We start from the raw sequence: 25,916 nt of genomic DNA on the forward strand, positions 1-25,916 counted from the left end.
ATCAACAAGCGCATGAGAAAGGCTTCCACTGCTATGTCCAGACTGGCCAAGAGAGTGTGGGAAAATGGCACACTGACACGGAACACAAAAGTCCGAGTGTATCAAGCCTGTGTCCTCAGTACCTTGCTCTACGGCAGCGAGGCCTGGACAACGTATGTCAGCCAAGAGCGACGTCTCAATTCATTCCATTTTCGCTGCCTTGGGAGAATCCTCGGCATCAGGTGGCAGGACCGTATCTCCAACACAGAAGTCCTCGAGGAGGCCAACATCCAGCATATACACCCTACTGAGCCAGCGGCGCTTGAGATGGCTTGGCCATGTGAGCCGCATGGAAAATGGCAGGATCCCCAAGGACACATTGTACAGCGAGCCCGTCACTGTTATCAGACCCACCGGCTGTCCATGTGTCCGCTTTAAAGACGTCTGCAAACGCGACATGAAGTCCTGTGACATTGATCACAAGTCGTGGGAGTCAGTTGCCTGTGATCGCCAGAGCTGTCAGACAGCCATAAATGCGGGGCTAAAGTGTGGCGAGTCGAAGAGACATGGCAGTTGGCAGGAAAAAAGACAGAAGCTCAAGGGGAGGGCAACTGTGAAACAGCCCCAACAACCTATTTTATCTGCAGCACCTGTGGAAGAGTCTGTCACTCTAGAATTGGCCTTTATAGCCACTCCAGGCTCTGCTTCACAAACCACTGACCACCTCCAGGTGCTTACCCATTGTCTCTTGAGACAAGGAGGCCAAAGAAGAAGAGTACATTTTGATAGGAAGAATAGGGAGGTCACTTACTCGGAAGGTGAGAGTCTACGTTGGGTAGGGTAACAAAGGGATCTTGGAACATAAATACATCAATCACTAAAGGTTGCGCCACAGATTAGCAAGACCATAAAAAAAGCAAACCAAGCATTAGTGTATATTTCTAAAGGGATAGAATTGAAAAGTAGGGAAGTTATGCTAAATCTGTATCAAACCACACTGAGAGTACTGTGTGCAGTTCTGGTCACCATATTATAAAATGGATATAGAGGCCATGCAGAGGGTGCAAAGACTTACAAGGATGATACCAGAAATGTGTGGGGTATACACATCAGGAAAGGATGAACAGGCTCCAATAAGGAATTCAGAAGAAACTTCTTTACCCAAAGAGTGGTGAGAATATGGAACTCGCTACCACAGAGAGTGGTTGAAGCAAATAGAAGATACATTTAAGGGGAGGCTAGACAAGCATATGAGGAAGAAGGGAATAGATAGTTACGTTGATAGATTTAGATCACGAAAAATGAGAGGAGGCTTGAGTGCAGCATAAGCGTTGGAATGGACCAGTTGGGCCAAATATCCTATGTAACCCTACGTATGTAGTTGTCATTTTGAAGCTGAATGTACAGCACATGGCTACCTTGGCCACTCAAAGCTCAATTAATCACTATGTTGGCATTCAGTACATGATTCATTGTCAAATGGCCACTTGGTGCATTTTCATGGTCACCTCATCCACTCAACGCAGCAATCAGTTGAAGTAGTTTACATGTTGAGTATTACTCTGGAATTCCGCACTTATTGGAAACATGACATCTGTACACAGTGAGCAGGCAGACATCTGTTATTGGACTGTACAGGTACAGTTTCCCTTGGAAATGAATATGGCAAATACCTGCCATAGAACGTTACTGGAATAATAAACCAAATTATTACCTGGTAATCTTGCAGTAGAGCATCCTTCAGCGTGATTATTCCTGCATACTAAAACTTGCTGTCAGATCCCATGTTAAGTTAAGGATTGTTGGCGTTGCAGAAATTTGGACATGCCGTTTCAATGCCGTCAGGTTAGGACAGTATGGGTTAGATGCCGAGTTAAGTTCCCTCCAATGACAAACAAACTTGCAGTTATATGGCGTCTCCCAGTCTCCTAGTGCTCGACAGCCACCAGAGTACTTTCGAAGTGTTGTCACTGTTGTAATGTAGGGAAATGCGGCAGCAAGTTTGCACGCAGCAAGCTCTGACAAACAGCAATGAGATGCTGACTAGATCATTTGTTTTAGTGACGTAATGCCATAAGATCTTTAATCCACCTAAGAGGGTAGGTGAGGCCTTGTTTTAACGTCTCATCCAAAAGACAGCACTCTAACAGTGCAGCACTACCTTAGTACTGCACTGAAGTGTCAGCCTAGATTTTGTGCTTGAGTTTCCGGACTGAGAATTGAACCCACAAATTTCTGATTCAGGCAACAGTGCTACCACTAAGCCACAGGTGTCCCAGCAATCTGAACTAATCCCAACAATAGAAGTGCATTCCTTTCCATGCCAATACTGCATTTTTGCTATTTCACACATCAACCCATCTCTATGGCCTCTCTAAGTGAGAATGCCAATTTAATGCCAAACAAGGGCAGTTTTGTGCCTTAGGCCCATGTCAACTAAGAATTGAGGGAGGTGAGCAGAAGTCATTTTACATGTAGATAGAGGCAACTTTCAGTCAATATGTTTGGTTGAACATGAACCCAGGTCCCGGACATGAATGTACAGTGTTTTATCCCATCATACCACTCAGATTACTGCCTTTATAATCAGTGCCTGCTCTCCAATGTTCCATATAGGAAAGACACAAGATGTACTTACATTGCCAATCTCAAAGTTCTGCCTCATTAGGAGGTAGAGTGAAGCACTGGCGTGGGCTCGGATGTTCCCCACGCTGCTGCTGCAGTGTCGCAGAAGTCTTAAACAGAGATCGGCACAAAGCTCAGTGTCCTCCTCAAAAAGCATTTCGGGAAACTACACAAAGATATTGAAAAGACAATCAATCAGCAGAATGAATGGATCAGCCCAGCCCCTTCTGACACAGAACCAAGCCACAGCTACACACAGTGTTAACACAGGAGTGGGGAATAAATTAACCAGAGCAAGCTTTATCAGTGAAAAAATGTTACTGATTTCCACCTGTTTATGAGATATTTCAAATACAGTAGTAATTTGTTTTTGTTGAACAAACAAAAAATTCAGAATTATACACCAACTAATGGCACATTACAGAATATATACAATATTACAAATTTCATGGTGCTTCTAGATACATAGAATGAAGGCCTTGCATAGTACTGTATGTGAGTGACTGTTCACCGGCAGGGTCAGACTCTGATTATGGCAGCAGATGGGGAGAATCAGAAGGTGAGTCTTGCGGCTTTTACCTTGAAGACTAGAGCCCGCTGTGTGGCAAAACAATGCTGCAGGAACAGGGAACTCTGGTTACAGGCCATGGCGTGTAGAATGACCTTCAGCACTCCACTCAACACACTCTCTTTTGTCTCCGACACTATAACTGTCTGTGCAATGGAAAACAATACAACCAATATGAGAACCACTTTGCTCACTGTGGCAGCTCCAAACACTCCTGAACTATGAACTGGATCCTTTTCCAGCCAGGTGCAATCCAACTCAAATATTTATTAGTTTGTCACAACTGTTTTGATGCATTTTATTTGTATATTATCTACCCTGTTATAGAGTGATACAGCACTGAAACAGGCCCTTCGGCCCACCGAGTCTGTGCTGACCTATCAACCACCCATTCATACTAATCCTACATTAATCCCATATTCCCTACCACATCCCCTCCTACCTACACTAAGGGCAATTTACAATAGCCAATTTACCTATCAACCTGCAAGTCTTCAGCGGTGGGAGGAAAGCAGAGCACCCGGTGGAAACCCACGCGGTCATAGGGAGAACTTGCAAACTCCACATAGGCAGTACGCAGAACTGAACCCGGGTCACTGGAGCTGTGAGGCTGTTCTTATGTCTTCATTTCATTCTCTCTAGCTGAACCTATTCGTACTTAATCAATACCTCTGATTCATTTATTTCAGAATTCATTCCTTTCTCCTTTCCAGACACTGACCACTGGCCCCCAACATATCATAATTAAGACCCAAACTATTCAGCTCCATAACCCACACTGCAGCAGATTCACGGAATACAGCAACCCATTCTGTCCTAGACGCCAAGCTGCTTCTGTTCTCCAATTCATCCTGACGTTACATCCTTCAATCTTTTAAAAAAAAATCAAAGCTGCAATTCCAACAGCCCTCAGCTAGCTGACATTATAAGATGAAGGTTTTTCTCTGCTTTATTTTACTCTCATGCAACTCAATCATCTCAGATTCTTATCTTGGCACCACCTGGAGCTCAACATGCTGGAACTACAGCTTGTACTGTTGACATTTAGCCAACTGGTCAGACACAATAGACATTGTGCTTTACCTGAACGACGATTTCAAGTATGTCCAAAACTACGAGGTTAGCTTCAGTAACCAGGTTCCCATCTACCAGGGCATCATGCTCCATTTCAGCCTTTGTCCTGAAGGGGGAAAGAGAGAGAGAGAGAGAAGTATCAGCCTGTCTCTAACAGCCTGACCCTGATGGACATATCGAACAATCATCCGACAAGAACATGGAAATAGAAGAAATCTATTTCTTCCATACAGCCTACTTAAGATACAATAGCTTGTTACAATCCTGATTCCTTGCTGTTTCTCCATATCCCTTAATAGCTGTGCTTCCAAAATAACTATCTAGCTTCCTTTTAAACACTTAATTGACTTTGCATCTTGGGCAAAGAAAAGCAGGGGAAGGGGGCAGAAACAGCAGAGGCAGCTGAATGGATGGCCTCAATCATTGTGACAAAGTAATCTGTAAGCTCCTTGCATTTTTTGTTGGAGGCAGAAGTGGTGGCAGCAGGATAGAGGAATTTAAGATGGTTAGTAGCGAAGAAATGAAGCTTGGGTTATTCTTGCTCCCAAAGATGATCTGAGAATGGGGTCAGGTTTTGGTGGAGGGGAGTGAGGTCTGACAATTGCCCATCATCAGATTTGAGCACTAAGTCAATTGTGCTTTAGATACGTTCCAATTCTGCACCTGTTAAACTTGAGTAAACAAAGATGAGGACCATAATGGGGGACTAATCAGATGGGAGAAAATGCAGGTATTGTTAAGGGCACAGATATCACGGGTGGAGATAAGGGAGCAGTTGAGCAAGACAATGGCTGCAGAGGTATTCTGGTGAATAAAGGGCCAAAGGCTAGGCAGCTGGAAGTCAGAAAGTAAAAGGAGTTTGAATTATAAGATTATGTGCTTGCCCTAAATTCACCTACTAGAGGGAAGAATAATTCCTTTTCTGATTTTAAACACCTAATTCAACCCCCTTCTCCACAGAATAACCCAAGTTTACCCATTATCATCATCGCTCAGGTTCTTCATCTCAGGTATCATCTCAGACTTTTCCCAAGGTGAGTATATCTTTTCTAAGGTGGGGCGTCCAAACCGAACACACAGTCCGCAAGCAGGACCCTGAGCTTCCGGTTGCTTGCCATTTCAACACTCCCCCCTGCTCTCATGCTCACATCTCTGTCCTGGGATTGCTGCAGTGTTCCAGTGAACATCAACGCAAGCTCGAGGAACAGCATCTCATCTACCGATTAGGCACACTACAGCCTGCCGGTCTGAACATTGAGTTCAATAATTTCAGAGCATGACAGCCCCCCACTTTACTTTCATTTTTAGTTATTTTTTCTTCCTTTTTTTTGCATTCCTTTTTACATTTTTTACAATCTTTTTTGTATTTATTTCAGTTCATCTTAGTTTGTTCAGTTTGCTCACCCACTGTTTTTTTCAGGTTGTTTTTCTTCAGGTTTGCACTTGCTGATGTTCAATATTCAGTATATTCACACCTAATCTGTACTAATGCTTTGTCTTTCAACACACCATTAACATATTGTTTGCCTTTGCTCCGTGACCTTTTGGTCAGCTATGTGGCCTGGTCCAATCTGCACCTTCTCCTTTGTTATCTCTTGCCCAACCCCCACCTCACTTGTTTATAATCTGTGACTTTTCTAATATTTGTCAGTTCCGAAGAAGGGTCACTGACCCGAAACGTTAACTCTGCTTCTCTTTCCACAGATGCTGCCAGACCTGCTGAGTGAATCCAGCATTTCTTGTTTTTGTTTCAGATTTCCAGCATCCGCAGTATTTTGCTTTTACATTATTCCAGATGCTGTCTGACCAGAACTCTGAATATCTACCGTACTGCTTTAATTTGCAAACCAATGTTGTCATGATTCAAATTTGAGTTAGTATTTGGGGTAGCAATCAGGTAGTTCTCTCTGTATAGAGCCACACCTAAATTAGCTTGGTACTAATATAAAAACAGAAAATGCTGGAAATACTCAGCAAATCTGCCAGCATCTGTGGAGAGAGAAACAAGTGTTAACATTTCAGGTCTGTGACCTTTCCTCTTTCCACGCTGAAACTTCTTTATTCTATGTGAGATTATGTAGGGTTGCCATTCAACTGATAATTGTTGGGGTGTGAAGGCGGGGGGTGGGGAAATGGTGGGATGTATAATATTCCTATTCTGTAGAAACTGCCACCTACTTGTCAACCTTATCAGCATTCTGCCTCCAGTGGGTGATGTTCTTTCTCCAGCGAACGTTTTCTTGGTTTCCATATGGGCTCCTCTCTACAATAAATTGGTGAATGTTAGATTTTGATTAACTGTCTCTACAATTAAATAAAAACAGAACCCATTCATCTAAAATACACACTTAAATGAGTTAGCCCACCTGAACCATATAATGGTTACAATGATGATTGAGATAGCTCTAGTTCCAAGCAGTTACTGCCTTGTGTTTTTACTTTAACCAATTCTACCCATTCTCCAGCTCAAACAGCCTCAAAATATTAGGCTACAGAATGTCTTCAGCAACTCTGTCGTTTTTGAGCTGTGCAGACAAGATAGAATGGAGACCTTAAGCTGCAGTGTGATAACATGCTGACACAATAATAGAACTGATATTCTACCACTAAATGTCACAACCTCATATGCTAACTGAAGATCATATTTACAACTTGCCCCATAAATTCAGGGAAGGTGACATCATATCACCAACATCTGCTGTTGCCAGCCATTTGAATTTCAATAAAGCTTGAATAAAGAGATGAAAGGACACACTTCTGGTTTCATCTAAACCAAACACAAAAAGAACTGGGATTGAATGAGACTGTGCACTGATCTGCATGCATGTGACACGAATGTACAACCAACTTCCCACCGCCCCCCCCCCCCTTCCAATGGCTTGGATGGTTAAGGCATTGGGCAGCCAAGCAATTCAGTAGTCGCAGGTTTGTACCCCTGATCTCAGTTGGGATGCTGCAATTAGCTAGAGAAGTGAAAATTGGTTAGGGTGCTAGATTATTAAATAGTGGCCTTTACTCGAAGTGGATGGATGCAGGCATTGAGTGAAGATACTCACTGTCCAGTCTCACACATTAACAATAGCCACTTACATGTGGCACAGAAAAGCAAACAGTGTTTGTGGTACTTTACTGCAGCCAGAGTTAGGACTTACGGGATTGAAGAATGTAGAAAATTTGTCTGAAGCCCCACTCCCAACAAGACAACACACAGGCACAAAATCTCGACCTTTGTCTCTACATGGCTGGTTAATAAATGAATGCTAGAAATGCAGTTTAGCAGGAGAGAATTCAAACAGAGCCCTGCGTACCTCGACTCCGGCGCACCATCTCTTGTCGAGCTCCTATAGTCCCGAGAATAGCCTCTTCCAGTCGTGCTTTCATATCCTGGGATTTCTTAAATGTCAGGCTGTTAATCCGCTCAAAAGATTTCTTACCCTGAAAACATCAAATCAATAACCACTTGAAAACTTTTTAATGGCCATGCTGAGATGTCCTTAGCTCTTGTGGTAACTTGTCTTATTCTTTCCTCATTTCTTTTGGAAAAATACTACAGCATCTTCTGCAGCAAAGGACCAACTCTGACAGTAGATGAGGATTCTGAGCTCTCTTACTATAACACACTATCAGTACCTTTTTAGTGAACAGCTGTACCACCAGAAAGCAGTCCTGCCTATGAATGCTGTTGGACACAATTCACTGCAAAGCTCGCAGCAGAGTGGCTGTTCAGTGTCTGCATGATTCTCAATTCTATTTCTAAATCCTCAAGAGGATTTTAAAATCACACATTTAAACATCTATATGTTGTTCAGAAAACAGAGCCAAATGCGAACAGAATGACAAACACATATCTCAAGGCAGAACTACCTGGGAGGTTTCCCCACACTATAAACTAGGAGGATGACTCAATCATTTTATTAAGAAAGCTACATGAAATGTCATAGCCTGCAGCGTAGAACACAGCAAGGGTGAAAACAGTGAAGAGACAGGGAGATACATTAGGAAGTGATTAGGTAATAACTCCAAGCTTGGGGCTTTTAAAACCTGACAATTATTAGAGGAAACAAAGGTTGAGGGATCTGGCACAAGATCCACAAGTTGTTCTGATCCTCAAGTTAATCTGTGGATCATTATTCCAACCCTAAGACTGTTCCAATCAAGAGCTTTTACAACATGAAGACTGACAGAGGGACAGGCAGCATTTCATAGTGTGCATTTTGGCAACTTCACTAACTGTTTCACTAGTGTGGAGGTCCCAATACAAACACACATAGTCTACATATCATGGCTATCTTTAGCTTTTTCAGAAATCTGTTGTGTGAATGATCAGAGTCTAGAGTTGGTCAGGATACATTTATATGAATAAGCCTTTGGTACCAATAAGTGAAAGTAAAGTTTCAAAATATTAAGCTTCTTCGATCTTATGGTAAATAAGTCTCATTGTTGCTATTTTCTATATGAACATAAGAATTGGAGCAGGAGTAGGCAATTCAGCCCCTCAAGCCTGCTCCGCCATTCAATACGATCATGGCTGATCTCATCTCGGCCTCAACTCCAGTTTCCTGCCCGTTCTCCATAACTCTTCAACCCATTACTAATTAAAAATCTGTCTATCTCCTCCTTAAATTTACCCAATGTCCCAGCAGCCACCGCACTCTGGGGTAGTGAATTCCACAGATTCACGACCCTTTGAGAGAAGTAATTTCTCCTCATCTCTGTTTTAAATCTGCTATCCCTTATCCTAAAACTATGATCTTTTGTTCTAGATTGTCCCACAAGAGGAAACATCCTCTCATTGACTACTTTGTCAATTCCCTTAATCATCTTAAATACCTCAATTAGATCTCTTCTCATTCTTCTAAACTCCAGACAGTAAAGGCCTAAACTGCTCAATCCCTCGTCATAAGACAAGCCCTCCATCTCTGGAATCAATCTAGTGAACCTCCTCTGAACTGCCTCCAATGCAACTACATCCTTTCTCAAGTACGGGGACCAAAACTGTACGCAATACTCCATGTGCGGTCTCACTAATGCCTTGGACAGTTGCAGCAACACTTCCTTACTTTTATACTCTATTCCTTTAGCAATAAATGCCAAAATTCCATTTGCCTTCCTCATCACCTGCTGTACCTGCAAACTAGTTTTCTGCGATTCATGCACGAGGACACCCAGATCCCTCTGCACCAAAGCACTCTGAAGTTTCTCTCCATTTAGATAATAATTTGCCTTTCTATTCTTCCGACCAAAATGGCTAACCTCACACTTATCCACGTTAAAATCCATCTGCCTAATTTTGGCCCATTTATCTAATCTATCCATTTGTAGATTTCTTATTTCTTTATTGCAACTTACTGTTCCACCTATTTTAGCATCATCTGCAAATCTGGCTATAGTACCTTCTATCCCTGCATCCAAGTCATTTATAGAGATTGCAAATAGTTGGGGCCCGAGGACCGAACCCTGTGGCACCCTACTAGAAACATCTTGCCAACCAGAAAAAGTCCCATTTATGCCGACTCTCTGTTTTCAGTTGGTTAGCCAATCCTCTATCCAAGCTAATAAATTACCTAACCCCATGTGAACCTACCTTGCGTATTAACCTTTTGTGTGAATAAACTATAACATTTATCTTTTAGGTAGATGGAGTCTCAGAGAATCCTGACCACATATCAGACTGTGGCAAAAGAAAAGTACAGCCAATACTGAAATACTGAAACTGAATTGTAGCGACATACACCCACTCACACATCATAGACTCCATATCCCCACTGCTCTGTGTGCTTACCTTGTATTCGAAGCAGGATATGCAGAGGTACAGCAAGTCTAGTAGTTGGTTAAGCTGGAATACCGACAGGTCTGTGAACCACTTCTGCAGGATCTCCTCGTCTGCGTTCTTCAGGACCCAGAGGAAACAGATGAGAAGGATACGACTTGATTCGGCCGAAAGGGTGGCATTCTGTCGGCTGGGCTACAAAGGCACAGAATTTGCATTACAACTCATCCAGCTTCAGTATATATAACATCCAAGTATTCAGTAGTAATGTCTGCAGTTAGGCAAGTGATAGACACTGTTTTCAGAAGGGCAAGTAAACCAGTATCACTTAGTACACTGGAGATCAGAAAGTCTGGTTGAAAGAGAAAACTTTGCCACTTAAAGTAATTCCTCCCTTCTGCTCCCAAAAATTAGCTGAAATCAATTCCTATTAAATATTGCATTGGTAAGCCATTAGGCAGGTTGTGGTACAGCAGCACATCAGGTTGGCACCATGATGTGGAGTAGTAGGACAATGTTTCTACTGTTACAATGCCCTGGTGGGTTTTCAATTTCACCTAGTGTCAAGAGAAGGGAGGGGCGGAGAACAGTATAAATAAAGATGAGAAAGGTCATTCAGTCACGCATCTGTCTAGAAAAATCAAGACACCCCCCATTACAGAATCCAGGTACTCGTCAACTGATTCCAGGTGTTTTGGTTCTACCGCCCGTAGTGCTCCACCGCCATTGATTGGTTTCCTACCATAACAGGAAGGAATGGGGAGCTTCTGTTTGGGTGAGGCACAGGCGATCCCGCTATTGCCATGGCGATTGTCTGACTGATCATGCTGCTATTCTCGGTGTCCACTTCATCCATCATTGAGGCAGTGAGGCGCCCTTTTTGACTGCCGTTTTCTGCTGGGAAGGGAGTATTTGTTTTAGAACTTTATGAAGAGTTAAAGACAATTCTTCCAGTGACCAGAGTTCGCTTCCCCATCATATCCCATATGCACCAGATTTTTATTTTTGCTGTGGGCATGACATGGATGGATAATAATCACCGCTGCCCCAGTCACTGCTTACAATAATGTAAATCACCGCCTCCACCTTTTAATCTCTTCTGTTTTTTCCCCTCTCCCCTCCAATCCTCTTTTCTTCCACTCAAGCTTTTTGAAGGCCTGAAATCCTTTTATTTCCTTCCTAATTTCATTGGTGCCCGCAGCCTTGCCCTGAATGTGATTTACTGCTTCCAGGTCTGTATGTCCAAAAGCTGTTCTCAAATCCCTCCATGACCTTGCCCCTTCCTATCACTGTAACCTCCTCCAGTCCTGCTACCCTCAGAGATATCTGCATGCTAACAATTCTGGCTTCTTGCACATCCCTGATTTTCTTCACTTCACTATTGGTGGCTGTGCCTTCAGTTACCTAGGCCTAACCTTTCTGCATTTCTCCTCCTTTAATATGCTGACCAAAACCTCTCTCTTTGACCATGCTTTTTGATAACTGTCCTAATATCTCCTTACGTGGCTCAGCAACAAATTTTGTTTGAGATTGCTCCTGCGAAGTGCCTTGGATGTTTTCCTATGTTAAATGCAAATTACTGTTGCTGCTCTGAGCATTTTGTAAGAAGTGCGCTGCCTGCACTGAGCAGTGGAGAAGATCAAATCCCCACAGCACTGTGAGCTCCAACATGCTACTCCCTGAACTACAGTTAAACCAGGTCATTATTGATATTATGAAACAGTAGACCCTATTACTACCTTTCCTACCTGTGAAATCATAGAGCTGCAGTAGGGTGTCCATGACAATGCTGATCAGTGGTAAATACAGCTTAGCGACGTGGGCTTTCACTTCGCATTCGGTGTACCGAGGGTCTGCATCGTGGCTGCACATCAGGTTGTGGATTGCGGCAATTGCCTTTTTATGCAGAAAGAACAAGCTGGAAAATAGAAAGTGTGCACGCACACAGGGTTAACCTACGCATAGACTGTAAAAGATAACCTGATCATGCTCTACCGGTGCTGTCACGGAGGTTGGATATTTGCCATTTTTATATCATGTCTGCTTGAACCATTAAAAATATCCAGTAGTAACAACACTTCCAATTATACAGCGCTTTATCACATTGTTATACTGGCAAACATGGCAGCCATTTTGTGTCAGCAGTAGCCCACAAACAGCAGAAATGAATGTCCTCTTTAATCTGCAACAAGTTAAGTGGTTCAGGTAGGCAGGAGTAAGCCACAACACTCCACACTCCCAGATGTTACTGCCCATTACAATTGGCACACTGATATCCACTGCCTCAGCTAAAGATTCTGTGGTACTCAACTGCAGCTTTGTGAGCAGCATATCTGTCCATTCAGTACAATATCATTACACATTTAGCAATTCTGAAAAGTTTACATTGATATACTGCTTTATCACACCTCTCTGGATGTCCCAATGTGTGTGTGCCGTACATGACTCTATTACTATGCACAATAAGTTACTTCGAAGTGTAGTCTCTGTTTAATGGGCAACATTTCGCATGTGTAAGGTCCCACGGACAGCAATGAGATGACTGTCGAGTTAATAATTTTTTGAAAATAAAGCAAGGTGTAGGTTAAGTTTTAAGCATAGTGTTTGGGATATTCTGAGAGATGTGATAAGGTGCTATATAAATGCAAGTTCAATTCCAAAATTGCTAATCAGCACAGTACAGGGACTGGACTGGAGACTTGGAAAAGGAAAACCTGGGCTCCTCTGGGTCAGCACCCACCATACTGTACTTCTATTCACTCCGCATCTAGTGCAGATCAGGCATGTTTCCTTCTCCAATCTTTTTATCTCCTTCTTTCCTAAAGGCTTTGACAGCTATACTGAAGGTTATAGAGGCATTAGGAACTCTCCAATGTCTTGCTCAACTGGCTATAGCTCCCAACATGAGACTTGAGAGCGAGTATCAAGCCTGGGGCCATTACAGCTGAGCCGAATTCTGTCCTCAGCTAATGTACACACACTGCAGATTCTGGACAGTGAATTGAGAACTAGATCCAGGGCCTGTTTTCCAGTCTCTAGCTGGGATACTGATGACAAATGTTTCACCCTTATTGAGAGTATGTAACAGTACATATACCAGGGATCCAAAAGGGACACCAGTGTAGGCCTGTTTCTCCACGTAATCAACATTGCCTTCACTCAGTTTGGTAATCAAGAATGAGGTCCTTTTACCCTTCAACGTCAGGCTCTAGGATCAAGGCTAGTTCAGTCAACAGTAATCCCACGAGAAAGTGCTGTTGTCGAAAAGGCACAGACATCTCAAACATGTTGGCTATCTTCTGATCCTGAACCAGCGTGGAAAAGCCTGAACTCTGCAGAATGAAATACAATCCCAGTCAGCAGGAAATCAGATACCGTTCACAAAACATGTTCTCACAGGACAATTCTACCTTCGCACTTTTTTTTTTACAGAAAAGTATTTGGCCCCTCTTTCAGTATTCCAATAATTATTAGTTAGCAATTTTGAAATTCTAGCATACATTTATCTAGCACTTTACCACTAGCTGGTTAATAAGATGTGGGGATAACATGCTCTCTGACTTCCACCTGCCCCAATCGCAGCTGCTAGTAGCATCACAAGAGCAGTCAACATCCACTTATGCATTAGTTATGCATCATGAAAACCCATGCCCTCTAGGATGAGTGCAAAATACCAGTGCCAAAACAATTTAAGATCTCTGCCATCTACTTTTTATTTTCCACCCAAGGAAATCCATCTCTATGAACCAGCAAGCTGGTGAAGAAACCGTTGTGGCCAATGATTAGTGGGTGCTGCTCAGGCCATCCAGAAGTGCAGAATGAATTGCTTACATGCAACAAATTTGAGAGTTCAACCAAGGGAGTGGGATGACTCAAGAAATGTGATCAATCTGGAGGCAAAGCAATTTATAGTCTGCGCTACCCTTTAGGATAACGTCTCTGCGGGAGCTCAACACTGAACAGATCCAAGAGTAGTGGAACCGATAAAGACTATACATGGTGAACTGAGTGTGGAGCGAGGCATAATGAAGGTCCCAGGTTCAGTTCTTGCTCTGTACCAAGCTAGCTGATCTCAGCTGAGCAACTGGTCCTGGGTTAGTGGGAAAATAAGACCAGCCAGTATGCCTGTTGTTGATGCTACCAGTGACCCCTTTTGGAAGTGCCTATATGGGCATCTGGTGAGGACAGGATCAGCCAAACAGCCTGCCCACACACACTGCCTGGACAAGGAAAAATTTCCAATGGGGTGAGGGGTGGGGCAGTTAGTACCTGAAGAACTATACCCAGCTTGAACTAGGTGCTTGCGATGCTTCTAGCAGCTGAACTGAGATCAGCACAGGTAGAGCTCTGTGAACATATTGTCAGGAGAGATGGGGAGAAAATTAAAGAGGATAAAACTGCCTTAAAAAAAAGTGCAAAATAAACAACTGTTTTCCCATGATTTTTTTTAAATCGGAGAACTTTAATAAGAAATTAACTTTAAAAAAACGTCAGACTTCTGACAGGCTTCTAAACCTAGCAGGTGGTTTACACAGGGACTTTCAGTCAGATCTCTGTCTTTTAATAGCATCAAAACCCTCAGTTACAATCCCTTCCCCAATGTTACCTGAAAGAAACTAAAGAGCTGCAGTCATTTGACACAGGTGAAGACCATAGAATCATATAGCACAGAAGGAGGCTATTTGACTCTGTGTCTGCTCTTTGAAAGAGTCATCCAATTAGTCCCATGCCCCCTCTGCTCTTTTTCCATAGCTCTGTAATTTTCTCCCCTTCATGTATTTATCCAATTCCCTTCTGAAAGTTATTACTGAGTCTACTTTCACCAGCATTTCAGGCAGTGCGTTCCAGATCATAACTCTTCTCATCTCGCCTCTGGTTCTTTGTCAATTATGTTAAATTTGGGTTTAAATCTCCTGTTGGAGCCACTCTGCTCAAACGTTTGAAGTGGCAGCATCAGGAAGGTGCTTACCTGGGAGGTGGCTGAGGAGACCGATGGGGACGGGGATGCAGGGGGGGACAGTGTGCTGCACGGGAGATTTAGCGTTATGTAGTGTTCATGGCTGCAGATAATGCGAATGAAGTCCAGTCGTAGAGCAATAAGGGCATTTGGGTTTTGTGAAGCCTGCAGTTTAGTACTAACCTTTAGATGGGAGAAAAGAAAAAAAACACACAAAGAGCATTAACTCAGACTTGGAACAACACTGATCACTGATACGAATTTACGCCAATATACAAAGCCTTCCCTCCTCATTAGAATAAAATCAAGTCACCCATTTGGTCAGTTCCAAACTATAGCTCAATATTGCTCAGTATCAGATTCCCTCACTTCCCATGTGACAAGGGTTCAACTTCTGACCTATACCATACATGGCAAAATCAGAGCAGATGAAGAGAGAAAAGAGTTATCTGCAACTTTTTTTCTGTGAATGGGAACACTTGGATTGACAAATGCCTGCCTTTATAGAAAGGGACATTAGGACAATTATTCTACCACTAATGAGTGCTCATTGCAAATATCTCCATTTCCTCAATCTATTAATGATACCAAACATTTGGATGATAGTAGATGTGGGGAATTCCTTGATGTTGTCTGTCAATCTGATTGGGAGTTGTCTATTCTCCTTCATGTCTCTGCCATCTTCGTGCAAAAAGTTGAACTATACTGGGTGGAGGGGCAGAAATATAAAAGTTGACAATGGATAAGGAAACTGACAAGCTTTTAAACAGAAGTGGAAATTTTCTAGTACTAGCATAAGGTCACCGACCTGAACCATTACCTCGTTTCTCCCCACAGATGCTGTCTGATCTGAGTGTTTGCAGCATTTTGTTTACATTTCAGATTTCCAGCCTCCGCAGTATTTTGCCTTTGAACTATTAAGCAAATTTTCTGTCCTCGGTTACACATTCCTATCCCCCAGCTTCTTCATTCTTGCTTAAGTACTGGACATTCATTCACAGCCAGAATCAGAGTCAAGGACTAAAATATAAATATCCAGGGATGAGAAATAAGCATATTGTTGTAATGGACAAGCAGCAGACCGTATCAAAACATTCAGACCCGTGTATATTTTAGGTCTGCCTGGTCTTCTAATGGGCTTCCACCAGTAGGGACCTCAAAAAGCTATGGAAATCCTGTGCCAAACTTTAGCACCTTGACTTTTCCTGTTATCCAATAGGATGTAGCAGCCTCAACTCTTGGACAAATGGAAATGCCCACCCAAGTAAAATCATCCAATGGGCTAGCTCTTGTATGCAATTTGTGAAGCAGAATCTCCACCCAGCAATTCTTGTGGCTTCAGTACTCAACACAATACCTGTTTGTAGTACATGCGAATGAGGCTGAAAACATATCCTCGGTCCATCAGGGAGAGTAAATCATTGAGAAAGAATGCCAAGCTGGTATTCAGCCGTTCCATCAATTCAATATCCTGAAAAAGAGACACACACACACACAGAAGAGGAATATCACGCTGAAATACATTAAGAAAAACAGCTCGTAACACCAAAAATGTTCACAGCCTTAGAAGTTGCTTTCCAAAACAACAACCCACATTATTCAGTGCAGGCTGCATTTACAGATACAGAAGCACCCGAGCTGTGCTGGAGACTGTTCCTGTCTGTAGGCTGCTGGAGTTAGCCTTATCCAGGAGCGCTTCCAATCACTCCCTACTCCCTGGAATTTTGCTGACAATATTAATTTGTACAAAATGTTACTTTAAGAACAGTCAAACCTTTACCTTCTGGAACCTGCTAACAATGTCTGCAGTGATCATGCTGGCTAAAGCCGTTATATCATCCACAAATCTCTCCGGGAATCTCATTTTCCGTAGGGCATCAAACTTGTCTGAAAGATGGAGATGGTGGCCCATACTTTTCACCTATTTTAAAAGATGCACAAAAAAGTCAACTGGAATGCACCTGGAGGCAGGTTCAATCGAGGCATTCAAAAGGGAATTAGACAGTTATCGGAAAAGAAAGATAGTGCAACGTTACGGGCAGAAGGCGGGGTTATGGCACTAAGTGAATTGCTCATTCAGAGAGTCAGTCCAGACACGACAGGCTGATTGGCCTCCTTCGGTACTGTAACAATTTTGTGATTCTGTGATATTGTGGGGCAGGTCTTATACAAGGTGAAACAGAAGAATAATATTACCACACACAACCTTCATAGTAATTGATGAGAAGCCACAATCTATTATGCATAAAATGGCAGAATAGGGGATTGGTGTCCATGATTCCCTACATGGTGAGTTGAAAATCTCAGCAGGGCCAGGGGGGAGATGCTGACTGATCAGGCAGGCATTTCCCCAAAGCTAAGGTCCAGACATGAATGAATGATAACATTTAATATGAATGGAGCAGAAATCCAAGTACCAAAGCATAGCATTACTAAGTGGTGGGACACAATTCAGTCAAACATTTCACTGAATTCCCAATCTCATCCATGTGAGTACAGAGAAAAAGAGAATTTTATATTTATATTTTTATTTATATTTAGAAATACAGCACTGAAACAGCCCTTCGGCCTACCGAGTCTGTGCCGACCATCAACCACCCATTTATACTAATCCTACATTAATCCCATATTCCTACCACATCCCCTCAATTCCCCTACCACCTACCTACACTAGGGGCAATTTACAATGGCCAATTTACCTATCAACCTGCAGGTCTTTGGCTGTGGGAGGAAACCGGAGCACCCAGCGGAAACCCACACGGTCACAGGGAAAACTTGCAAACTCCGCACAGGCAGTACCCAGAATTGAACCAGGGTCACTGGAGCTGTGAGGCTGCGGTGCTAACCACTGCACCACAGTGCCGCCCAAGCTATTGATCAAGCTATACGTGTGCCTCCTGCTGTGTCATTCAAACTATAACTGCAGTATCCTGTCAGTGGAGAGCATCTGTTTAACTGCAGAGGTCTTGATGCCCGAGCCTATCGTATCTTCATCCAATGACAACGCATGCTCAGTTTCGAAGAGGGGTCAGCTGATAGTGATCAAGAACAGGAATCATTTATTCCTTCCCTAGATCAGGAGGTACTGAAAGCAATCACAGCACCCTTATTGGTGAGACCAGAGGCAAGCACAATATTTTCAAATTAAACTTTTCTGACCAACTCCACCATCCCCCACCCCAACCCGCAACTCTAGCAATGCTCTATTCTGTTGAGTAATCACCTGCGCTCTCGATGGTGATAAAGTGCTGAGTAAATTTTAATAGAAATCTCTCCCAATAAAAGACTTTTCACAAATCCATTTTTCTGTCTCCCGTCACCTTTCATACACCAAAGACAGATAGCTGTATTTGCATCATTGAACTGCCATGGCATTAGGTAACTGAAAAAATAGCTTTCGTCAGAATCCCACTAAAATAGAGTGTAATGTCAGTCAGTGACAGTGCCAATATTGTGTCTGTCAGTGACAGTCCCTGTGTAATGGGATGTTGTGTTAGTGACAATCCCTGTGTACTGGGATGTGTGTTAGTGACAATCCCTGTGTAATGGAAAGCTGTGTTAGGCAGTGACAGTCCCTATGTACTGGAATATTGTACCAGTCAGTGACAGTGACAGTCCCTGTGTAATGGGGTGATGTGTCAGTCAGTGACAGTCCATGTGTACCTGTGTAACAGTGAGTTGCCCAAGTCCAAGACAGGAAAAGAAAGGCTGGTTAACGTTTTGGGCTTGGGACCAACATCCAAAGGCATGTTGTGAGGAGAGGTATCTGTTTGAGAAGTTAAACAGTCAAATGTTTCCTCTCGTCAGATGGATCTGCCAAGCATATGCTGTTTTTAGAACAGGTGGGATGTTAGTGAATGACAATTAATCTGTCTAAACCACTGCAATTCTCTGATAATGCAGAACAAAATACACTCAAATGTCCTTGAATTGACTCGAAGACTTGAAACATCACCAGCACTTACCATTAGCTGAAAGAAAAACCAGGCCTGCTGCAAGGCTGCCTCTCGCACGTTGCAGGTGCTGACAACCCACTGCAAGGCAAGCTCCTCATGAAGCAACTACACAACACAAACAACAGTTACTAAAATGAAGCGACCATTTGAACATTTACATACATCTTTGATTCATTTATAAAAGCAGGATGGTAACTCAGAGGCTGTACTTTGGTACAGATCCAAAACAGTCTTAAAAAAGCTGGCGCCTCTCAGCTGCAACATTAAGCTGACAACTACACACCAATCTACAACGTTCCCTGATCTCAAGCTGGGTTTACTTACATCAATTTAGATTTCCTAGGCTTAAATGGGAAAAAATGAATTTACACACAGCTCCATCTCAGCAGCAAAATAATACGTCACCTTGGTATGATGTTCCTGTCATTATGAAACAGGACATCATCTGACTTACTGCCATCAACTGCACCGGAGATTTGTAAATACATTTTACATTTATGTTTATTGAATGTTTGGAGAGTCAGCCATTGGGACAGCCCAAAGATGCAAGTGAGTGCAGCCGGAAAATGGTGTTCCTGTGCCCCAGGAACTCTCTTCATCAAAAACACTACTCTGCGCAGTGGTGGCCATTATATAAATGTAGCCGTCCCTGCAAGTTTAAGGACCACCAAATAGTGATACTGAATGTGTGGACCCACCGTACTGAAATAGAAGCACAGCTCACGTGGATTTGAGATGCGGTTGATTGAGAAGAATAGTTAAATATGATTATATATTTTGTAGGTGCATCCAAATCTGAACACTGGACTCCCATTAATGAATTTATTGGGTTCTGCGGGGAAGTGTTGTACTCACATTCAGGAGACCTAATAGCTGTCGCACTACAATACTGGCTTTCCTTCAAGAGGCTCAGGTTTGAGTTCAAATTTTAACAACTATTTAAAATCTACTCTCTGCAGCTGATGAGTTGTCAGTTCAATAGATGGTTGGATGGAGCGCTATGTGATGGCTTCGTTACACCTCAAGTGACAATCTTTGATGGGATTTCTGAGTGACTTCAACCACTTGTCCTCAGAAGCAGTGAAAGAGTGAAACAGTTCAGTGTTGCAATAGGAGTGCAGTGGTGGGGAGAAGCTGGAAGGATAAGACTAAAGAGATCAGGGGGCTTCGTTCATCAATTGGCTTTGTTCATCAGACCACTCCTGTTCATCAGGTCAGTATAACCCTTGCCTTATGTCAGTTCAAAATCAAAATCCTTAATGGTCATTTTAAATTCTGCAGATGAATCATCTTAACCTGAGCACCTATAACTGGCTGAAAGTGTACTTCAAAGCTCCAAGAGCATTAGAACAGTCATATTATTAAACCTACAGGAAGGCACTGGCTAAACATTTGAGAAGTTTTCTACTTACAAATCATCACCACCTTAAACCTCACATGCAGGATATTCTTCACTTTCTTAATTTACTGCAAACCATAGAAGTTTTTGGTCTACCTTTTTTGTTGAAAATCTTGGGTGACTGTGCTGTGAATGAGTGAAGCTTTCCAAAAATGAGGACATGCGGTTGGGACTCCGCTCAGCTGCCTGTGAAATGAAGGACAGGAGCAAGATGGTGTAGAGCAGGTATTAGTGAATGGGAAAAAATGAGATGGTGAGTATAAGATAAATAGTCAGTATGAACAATGAATGAGGGTTGAGATAATCCAGGCTCAGTATATGCTTTCCTGCTGGCTTAATGCCAACAGAAGATATTTCTAAACTGATGCCCTGAATTCATGGGGAGGATGTGGAGATTCTTCAACAGTGCTGTTCCCAGTTTGTGTGCACATTAGACATTACATAGTATTTACTGCATGGAAACAGGCCTTGTGGCCCAACTGTTCCATGTCAGTATTTATGCTCCACACAAGCTTCCTCCCACTCTACTTCATCAAATCCAATCAGCATATCCTTCTATTCCTTTCTCACTCAAGTACTTACCTAGTTTCCTCTGAAATGCATCTATACTATTCGTCTCAACTACTCCATGTGGTAGCAAATTCCACATTCTCACCACTCAGGGTAAAGAAGTTTGCCCTGACTTCCTTATGGAATTTATTAGTGACTATCTTATACTTATGTCCTTCAGTTTTGGAATCGTCCCCAGTGGAAGCATATTCTCTACTTCTACCGTTAAAAAAACCCTTCATAATTTTAAGTATCTCTGTTGGGTCACCCCTCATTCTCCTCTTTTCTAAAGAGACCGAGCCTGTTCAATCTTTCCTGATACTTCTGACCTCTCAGTTCTGGTGTCATTCTAGCAAATCTTTTCTGCACCTTCTCTCTCTATATCATTTCTGTAATCTGGAGACCAGAACTATGCACAGTAGTCCAAGTGTAGTCTAATTAAGATTCAATACAAAGTTAACATAATCTTTCTGCTTGTTAATTCCATTGTACTAGAAATGAACCCAATGCTTTGCTTGCACTTCTTATGGCCTTATTAAGCTGTGGTTTTGCTTCAGATGATTTGTGAAACATTCACCAACCATTGTCTATGGAATCTGAAAGTATTATTCCTGGCACAATTTGGATTGAAACACCTGCCTCCAGAAACCACAGCCCTGTGTAGGGATGCACATATTCACAGACAGAATGGTCTGAGCTGCTGGGATTTGGAGACACACTCCAGCCTGTTGCAAGGCACTGCTCAGACACCCTCTACTATGTTCCAAACACTGATTTTATCCTTTGTCAATAAGAGTCACGGTGTTACTAGTTTGTTAGAGAGCCAAAAAGTTCGTATTTCAGTTTGTATTTTACACCTAACACAAGCTGTCCACCTCCAGTTTGACTGAGGTGCATACTGGAACTAATACTGCATTCAGGAGTATAGCAACTATTGAACTAGGTTACGAGCCTGTTAAAATCAATTATCTTGTATTATTTAGCAACGTCAACAGGTTCATGTTTGTGCATTTTCCCCATTCTAACTAGGTAACTCAGATACTGGGAATTCTGATTAGACAGAGTTTGTCAGGCAATGTCAAATCTGGATCACGACTCTGCTTGTTTTAAGACTTGTACAGTTGAGTGATTGGGCAAATGGTACATCACAGAATGATGCTGAAACAAGGCTGGTGGATGTGAAGCTGCACCAGACTGGCCTCAATTGGGTGTACAGAAGATGGCCTAAGGTTGGAATCGCAGCATTTTTACTGAAGACACTGCCCCCATCACCTATCAGTGGAGCAGAGGGAATGAAAAAGACAAATGAATCAGATGTGATTTTGGACTGCACTTGTCTTTCCCAGTTGAAAGTGGCAAAATGAGAAAGCAATCAATGTGTAGATTGGTGATGATGCTTCGATGAATGCTTTAAGATGAAAACACCAGTTCTGCACCTGCTTTAGATCACAGCTTGAATTGGGATGGTTTCTCCGCAAGACAGCCTTTGGCCCACCGGGAGCGTAAGCAGAATTAACCCAGGAGTGAGAGCGATCGATCCCCTGGCAGGTAAAGGAGGCAGGACAAGGAGGAAACACAAAGTGAAAACAAGAGTCTAGATACAACACAGTCATTCACAGTGAGAAAAGAGAGCTGCCAGCAGGGATATCACAATACATCTTCCATCATGGATGTACTTCAAAGATTGGCCAGGTTTATTTTGAATTAGTCCTAGAATCGTCCATGTTTGTCTCTCCTGATCCAACTTATATGCAGTGATTGGCAACATAGTAAACTACTGTAAGTAAGCACTGATGTACATGTGACATCAACATTCCAACCAATAAACCACAATGAAAATACAGGATCTCTAATAATCTAAGTGACACTATTGAGATTGTTGAACAGATAGTGACAGAACCCTGCCAGAATTAATGCATTTGAAATTTATGTATTCATATAAAATGTATCTAACCACTTAAAAGAAAATATTTTTGGACTGGGAACAGCCATTAAGGCAAGCAAGCCTATCTCTTTTTCACAGATCAACCTCATCTGCCCATTCTCTTCCCACACCTCTCGGTCTCTTTGCTCTGTAGAAACACGTCTAATTATCTAATGAACTCATTTAGACTGTCCAACATATTTCTGAGTAACTTATTCTACAAATAGATTTCCTTTGGGTGAAAACATTGTCCCCGATTTTCCTCCTTGCTTCTAACTTCTTCATTCTTAACCTGTTTCCTCTTAACTGCAGTGCTCAATTTGCCTGGATCCATTTTTTCAATTGCCCTTTAATCTGCTGCAGAGATAGGTAACCACAATCTAAATGGGTAGGGATGTTGCACATTAGAAAACATCTGAGGCTGTCATCAATTAAATGGATAACACACATTTTGGTTTTCTGATCTATTAAATCTAATTTATAAGGAACGTTAACACACTCAGCACAGTGAGATCAGAGACTGGGAAAATCAGAGGGCTGCATGGCCAAAACTTGATGAAAGATTTAATTCCAATATAACACTACATTAGTCTCAGTGTTCTGCTTCTATACTTCCTCCCTACTGTTCATTGAAGGATGTCCATTAGGATTTCAGTATCCTATAAGTTCTTCCCACTTGCAGTCTGGCTCAACAGCACCACTGATGCAAATGATTTTCTTTTTGACGGGATTAAAAGGAGTAATTACATTTTCCAATTTTGTAAACCATTATCAAAATAGAGTCTGTAAAATCTCTCAACAAGAAATTAGATTGTTTCTTGAAAAAAGAGGAATGCTAAAAATTATGGGGCGTGGCAGGAAAGTGGGATTAGACTAGGTGTCTCACGTCTAGGAAAACGCTATAGACTTGACGGACCAAACAACCTGTGTCTGTGCTGTTAGCGTACTATGATTCTAAATCATAAAACACTAATCATGAAATCTGAAAGACAGCTGGTCAGAAAGTTCATAACTTCTCATTTTCATCTAAACACCAATATCAAGATCATGATTTAAACATAAATTGATGATAGAATGTACATCACAGGAGAGGCAATGTATTATCGTGATATCCCTCGTTCCCAAAGCGGTCAATGCATCAAGGCTCAGTCCATGTCCACCTTCCCATGTATGGACAACATGCAGTCACTACCTGAGCACCCAGAACTGAAGGTTGTCAGTAACAGAAGGGCCACAGTTTTCAAATCAGCAATCATGCCTTTGCACCATGATTAAACATAATGCAAAAATTAGCAATTTTAACATTGAGCCTTGAATGTTGACAGCTAGGAGAAAGAAAAGTCAGAATTAAGCATTATCTGCAGAGTCCATTATCCCGTTCAGTGCTGGCTCACATTAAGAATTCCCTCCTTTTGGAGATCACTTTATTCAGGTACAGTCGTCATAACAAGCACACTGCAGAACAGAGTGCAATGGCTCATTCAATTAGCAAAAGCTAACATCCAACATCTGGCTTAGAAAACTGCAGAAGATAATGGCAGTGTACTCTTCTCAGCACACTGCTGCCTTTTAATCCTATACAATATACCAAAACAAATGCTGAGTTTGCAATTTTAGCTTGTGCTTTTTCTTAAGCTTCCAATGCAGTGCAGTCACCTACAACATCTTCACAAAGAGTTCAACCATCCGTCATTGAAAGGCATATGAAGATACATGTGACATTGTTCACTATAGTTTCACAGTTCAGTAAGCTTCTGTATTTTTTCTTAGAAGAATATTAAAAGAAAAATGGTCATTCAACTCAACCAACTTATTTAACATCGGGACCAATCTGATCATTTATTTTTAGTTTCCTATGAATTATCAATATATTATCCAATTTACTGATTTCTCCTATACCCCAAGGTCTTCCATTTTATGATGTTGTAAGGTGCTTCATCTAATATTTCTGAATGGCAAGACACATAATATCCCCTACCCACCCCCGACATGACGACCATCCTCTAATTCGGACATATTCTTGAAGAATTCCAAGACATTTATTCGACATGACCTACTTTTAGCAGCCCATACTGGCTTGCAATTATCATTAGCACTCTCTCAAATTACTTCCTTCCAAATAGAGTCCAATTTTTATTAGGACAGATGCCAGACTAACCAGCCGATAATTCCTAGAATCAAGATGGAACAGGATCTACTGTCTATACTTCCAGTACCAAACTGCAGTTAAAGAGCTGTGAGAAATGCCATTTCCAGAAGTGTCCCTGGCTTGGCTCCTTCTGTTCCTATGGCTTTACAAATATTCTGTTGCATTTTTTTTTTTTAAAACAACCATTTCATTATCAATCTCTATTCTCTGGATTAAAACTGAAACATTACAGAGCGTTCCAAGTTCTATACACTGTAATCTGAACAAAACATGAAGCAGATAGTCTGAATATACACAATACATTGAAATGTCTACAATAATGTCGATAATCATCCATCGGGTCTCCCCTTCATAGTATTGTGAGTTACTCACCACCCCTCGCCAAAACGTCCGGAAGAAAATGAACAAATGTTCTGTGAACACATTTGCATCACATAAAAATTCAGACACTAATTCTCCCATTCACAAAAAGAGAAAAGTAACAGAACCTCTACAACCATGATGCCTGCAACTTCTGACCTGCTGAAGTGATCTTGTTACAGTTCTGGAGGGTCTGCAGTTACATTAAAAGCTGACAATATGAAAGGATTGAACATCTGTAGAAGTACAGATAGAGAACCAGCACAGAAGGGGATAATAATCAGCCTCATTAAACACCTTTAAACAGAACCTGCAACCCTATTGAAAAGCTTTCAAAGAAATGAAGATTACCACAAACACTGCATGTATGGTCCTTGCTGTTTATATTACAGCACTGTGCTTTCATCAGAACAGATCGTTACTCACCTTCCTTGTCTGGCAACCAGAACTGGAGCTCCACCAACAATGAAAGAATTGAAATCATTGACAGTGGGTTACCCTGCCATCAATACCCCAAGACTCTGCGGCTCAGTGTGGGAAAATAGCGTTGAGGTAGAAGATCAGCCATGATCTAGTTGAATGAAGGAGCAGGCTCAAGGGGCTGAG

At 42.1% G+C, this 25,916-nt stretch overlaps 1 protein-coding gene across 6 annotated transcripts in view; it reads right to left on the reverse strand.

Moving 5' to 3' along the window:
* The window catches only part of LOC137355680 (dedicator of cytokinesis protein 7-like), a 158,298-nt gene that overhangs the window by 29,527 nt on the left and 102,855 nt on the right, over positions 1-25,916 (reverse strand). For 2 of the 6 annotated variants that reach the window (XM_068021104.1, XM_068021102.1), the window contains exons 23-37: positions 22,314-22,418; positions 20,425-20,514; positions 18,939-19,034; positions 16,754-16,894; positions 16,331-16,444; positions 14,986-15,156; positions 13,209-13,348; positions 11,765-11,934; positions 10,759-10,913; positions 10,029-10,211; positions 7,555-7,681; positions 6,425-6,509; positions 4,256-4,352; positions 3,184-3,318; positions 2,618-2,770 (exon numbers count right to left, since the gene is read on the reverse strand). In XM_068021104.1, coding sequence (XP_067877205.1) covers positions 2,618-2,770; positions 3,184-3,318; positions 4,256-4,352; positions 6,425-6,509; positions 7,555-7,681; positions 10,029-10,211; positions 10,759-10,913; positions 11,765-11,934; positions 13,209-13,348; positions 14,986-15,156; positions 16,331-16,444; positions 16,754-16,894; positions 18,939-19,034; positions 20,425-20,514; positions 22,314-22,418 — 1,962 coding nt within the window. The remainder of the gene's footprint in view (positions 1-2,617; positions 2,771-3,183; positions 3,319-4,255; positions 4,353-6,424; positions 6,510-7,554; positions 7,682-10,028; positions 10,212-10,758; positions 10,914-11,764; positions 11,935-13,208; positions 13,349-14,985; positions 15,157-16,330; positions 16,445-16,753; positions 16,895-18,938; positions 19,035-20,424; positions 20,515-22,313; positions 22,419-25,916) is intronic. The other 4 variants (XM_068021103.1, XM_068021107.1, XM_068021106.1 and 1 more) reach the window with 4 other exon arrangements.

This window comes from Heterodontus francisci, chromosome 43 (genome assembly GCF_036365525.1).
Source record: "Heterodontus francisci isolate sHetFra1 chromosome 43, sHetFra1.hap1, whole genome shotgun sequence".
NCBI classification, from domain to species: Eukaryota; Metazoa; Chordata; class Chondrichthyes; order Heterodontiformes; family Heterodontidae; genus Heterodontus; species Heterodontus francisci.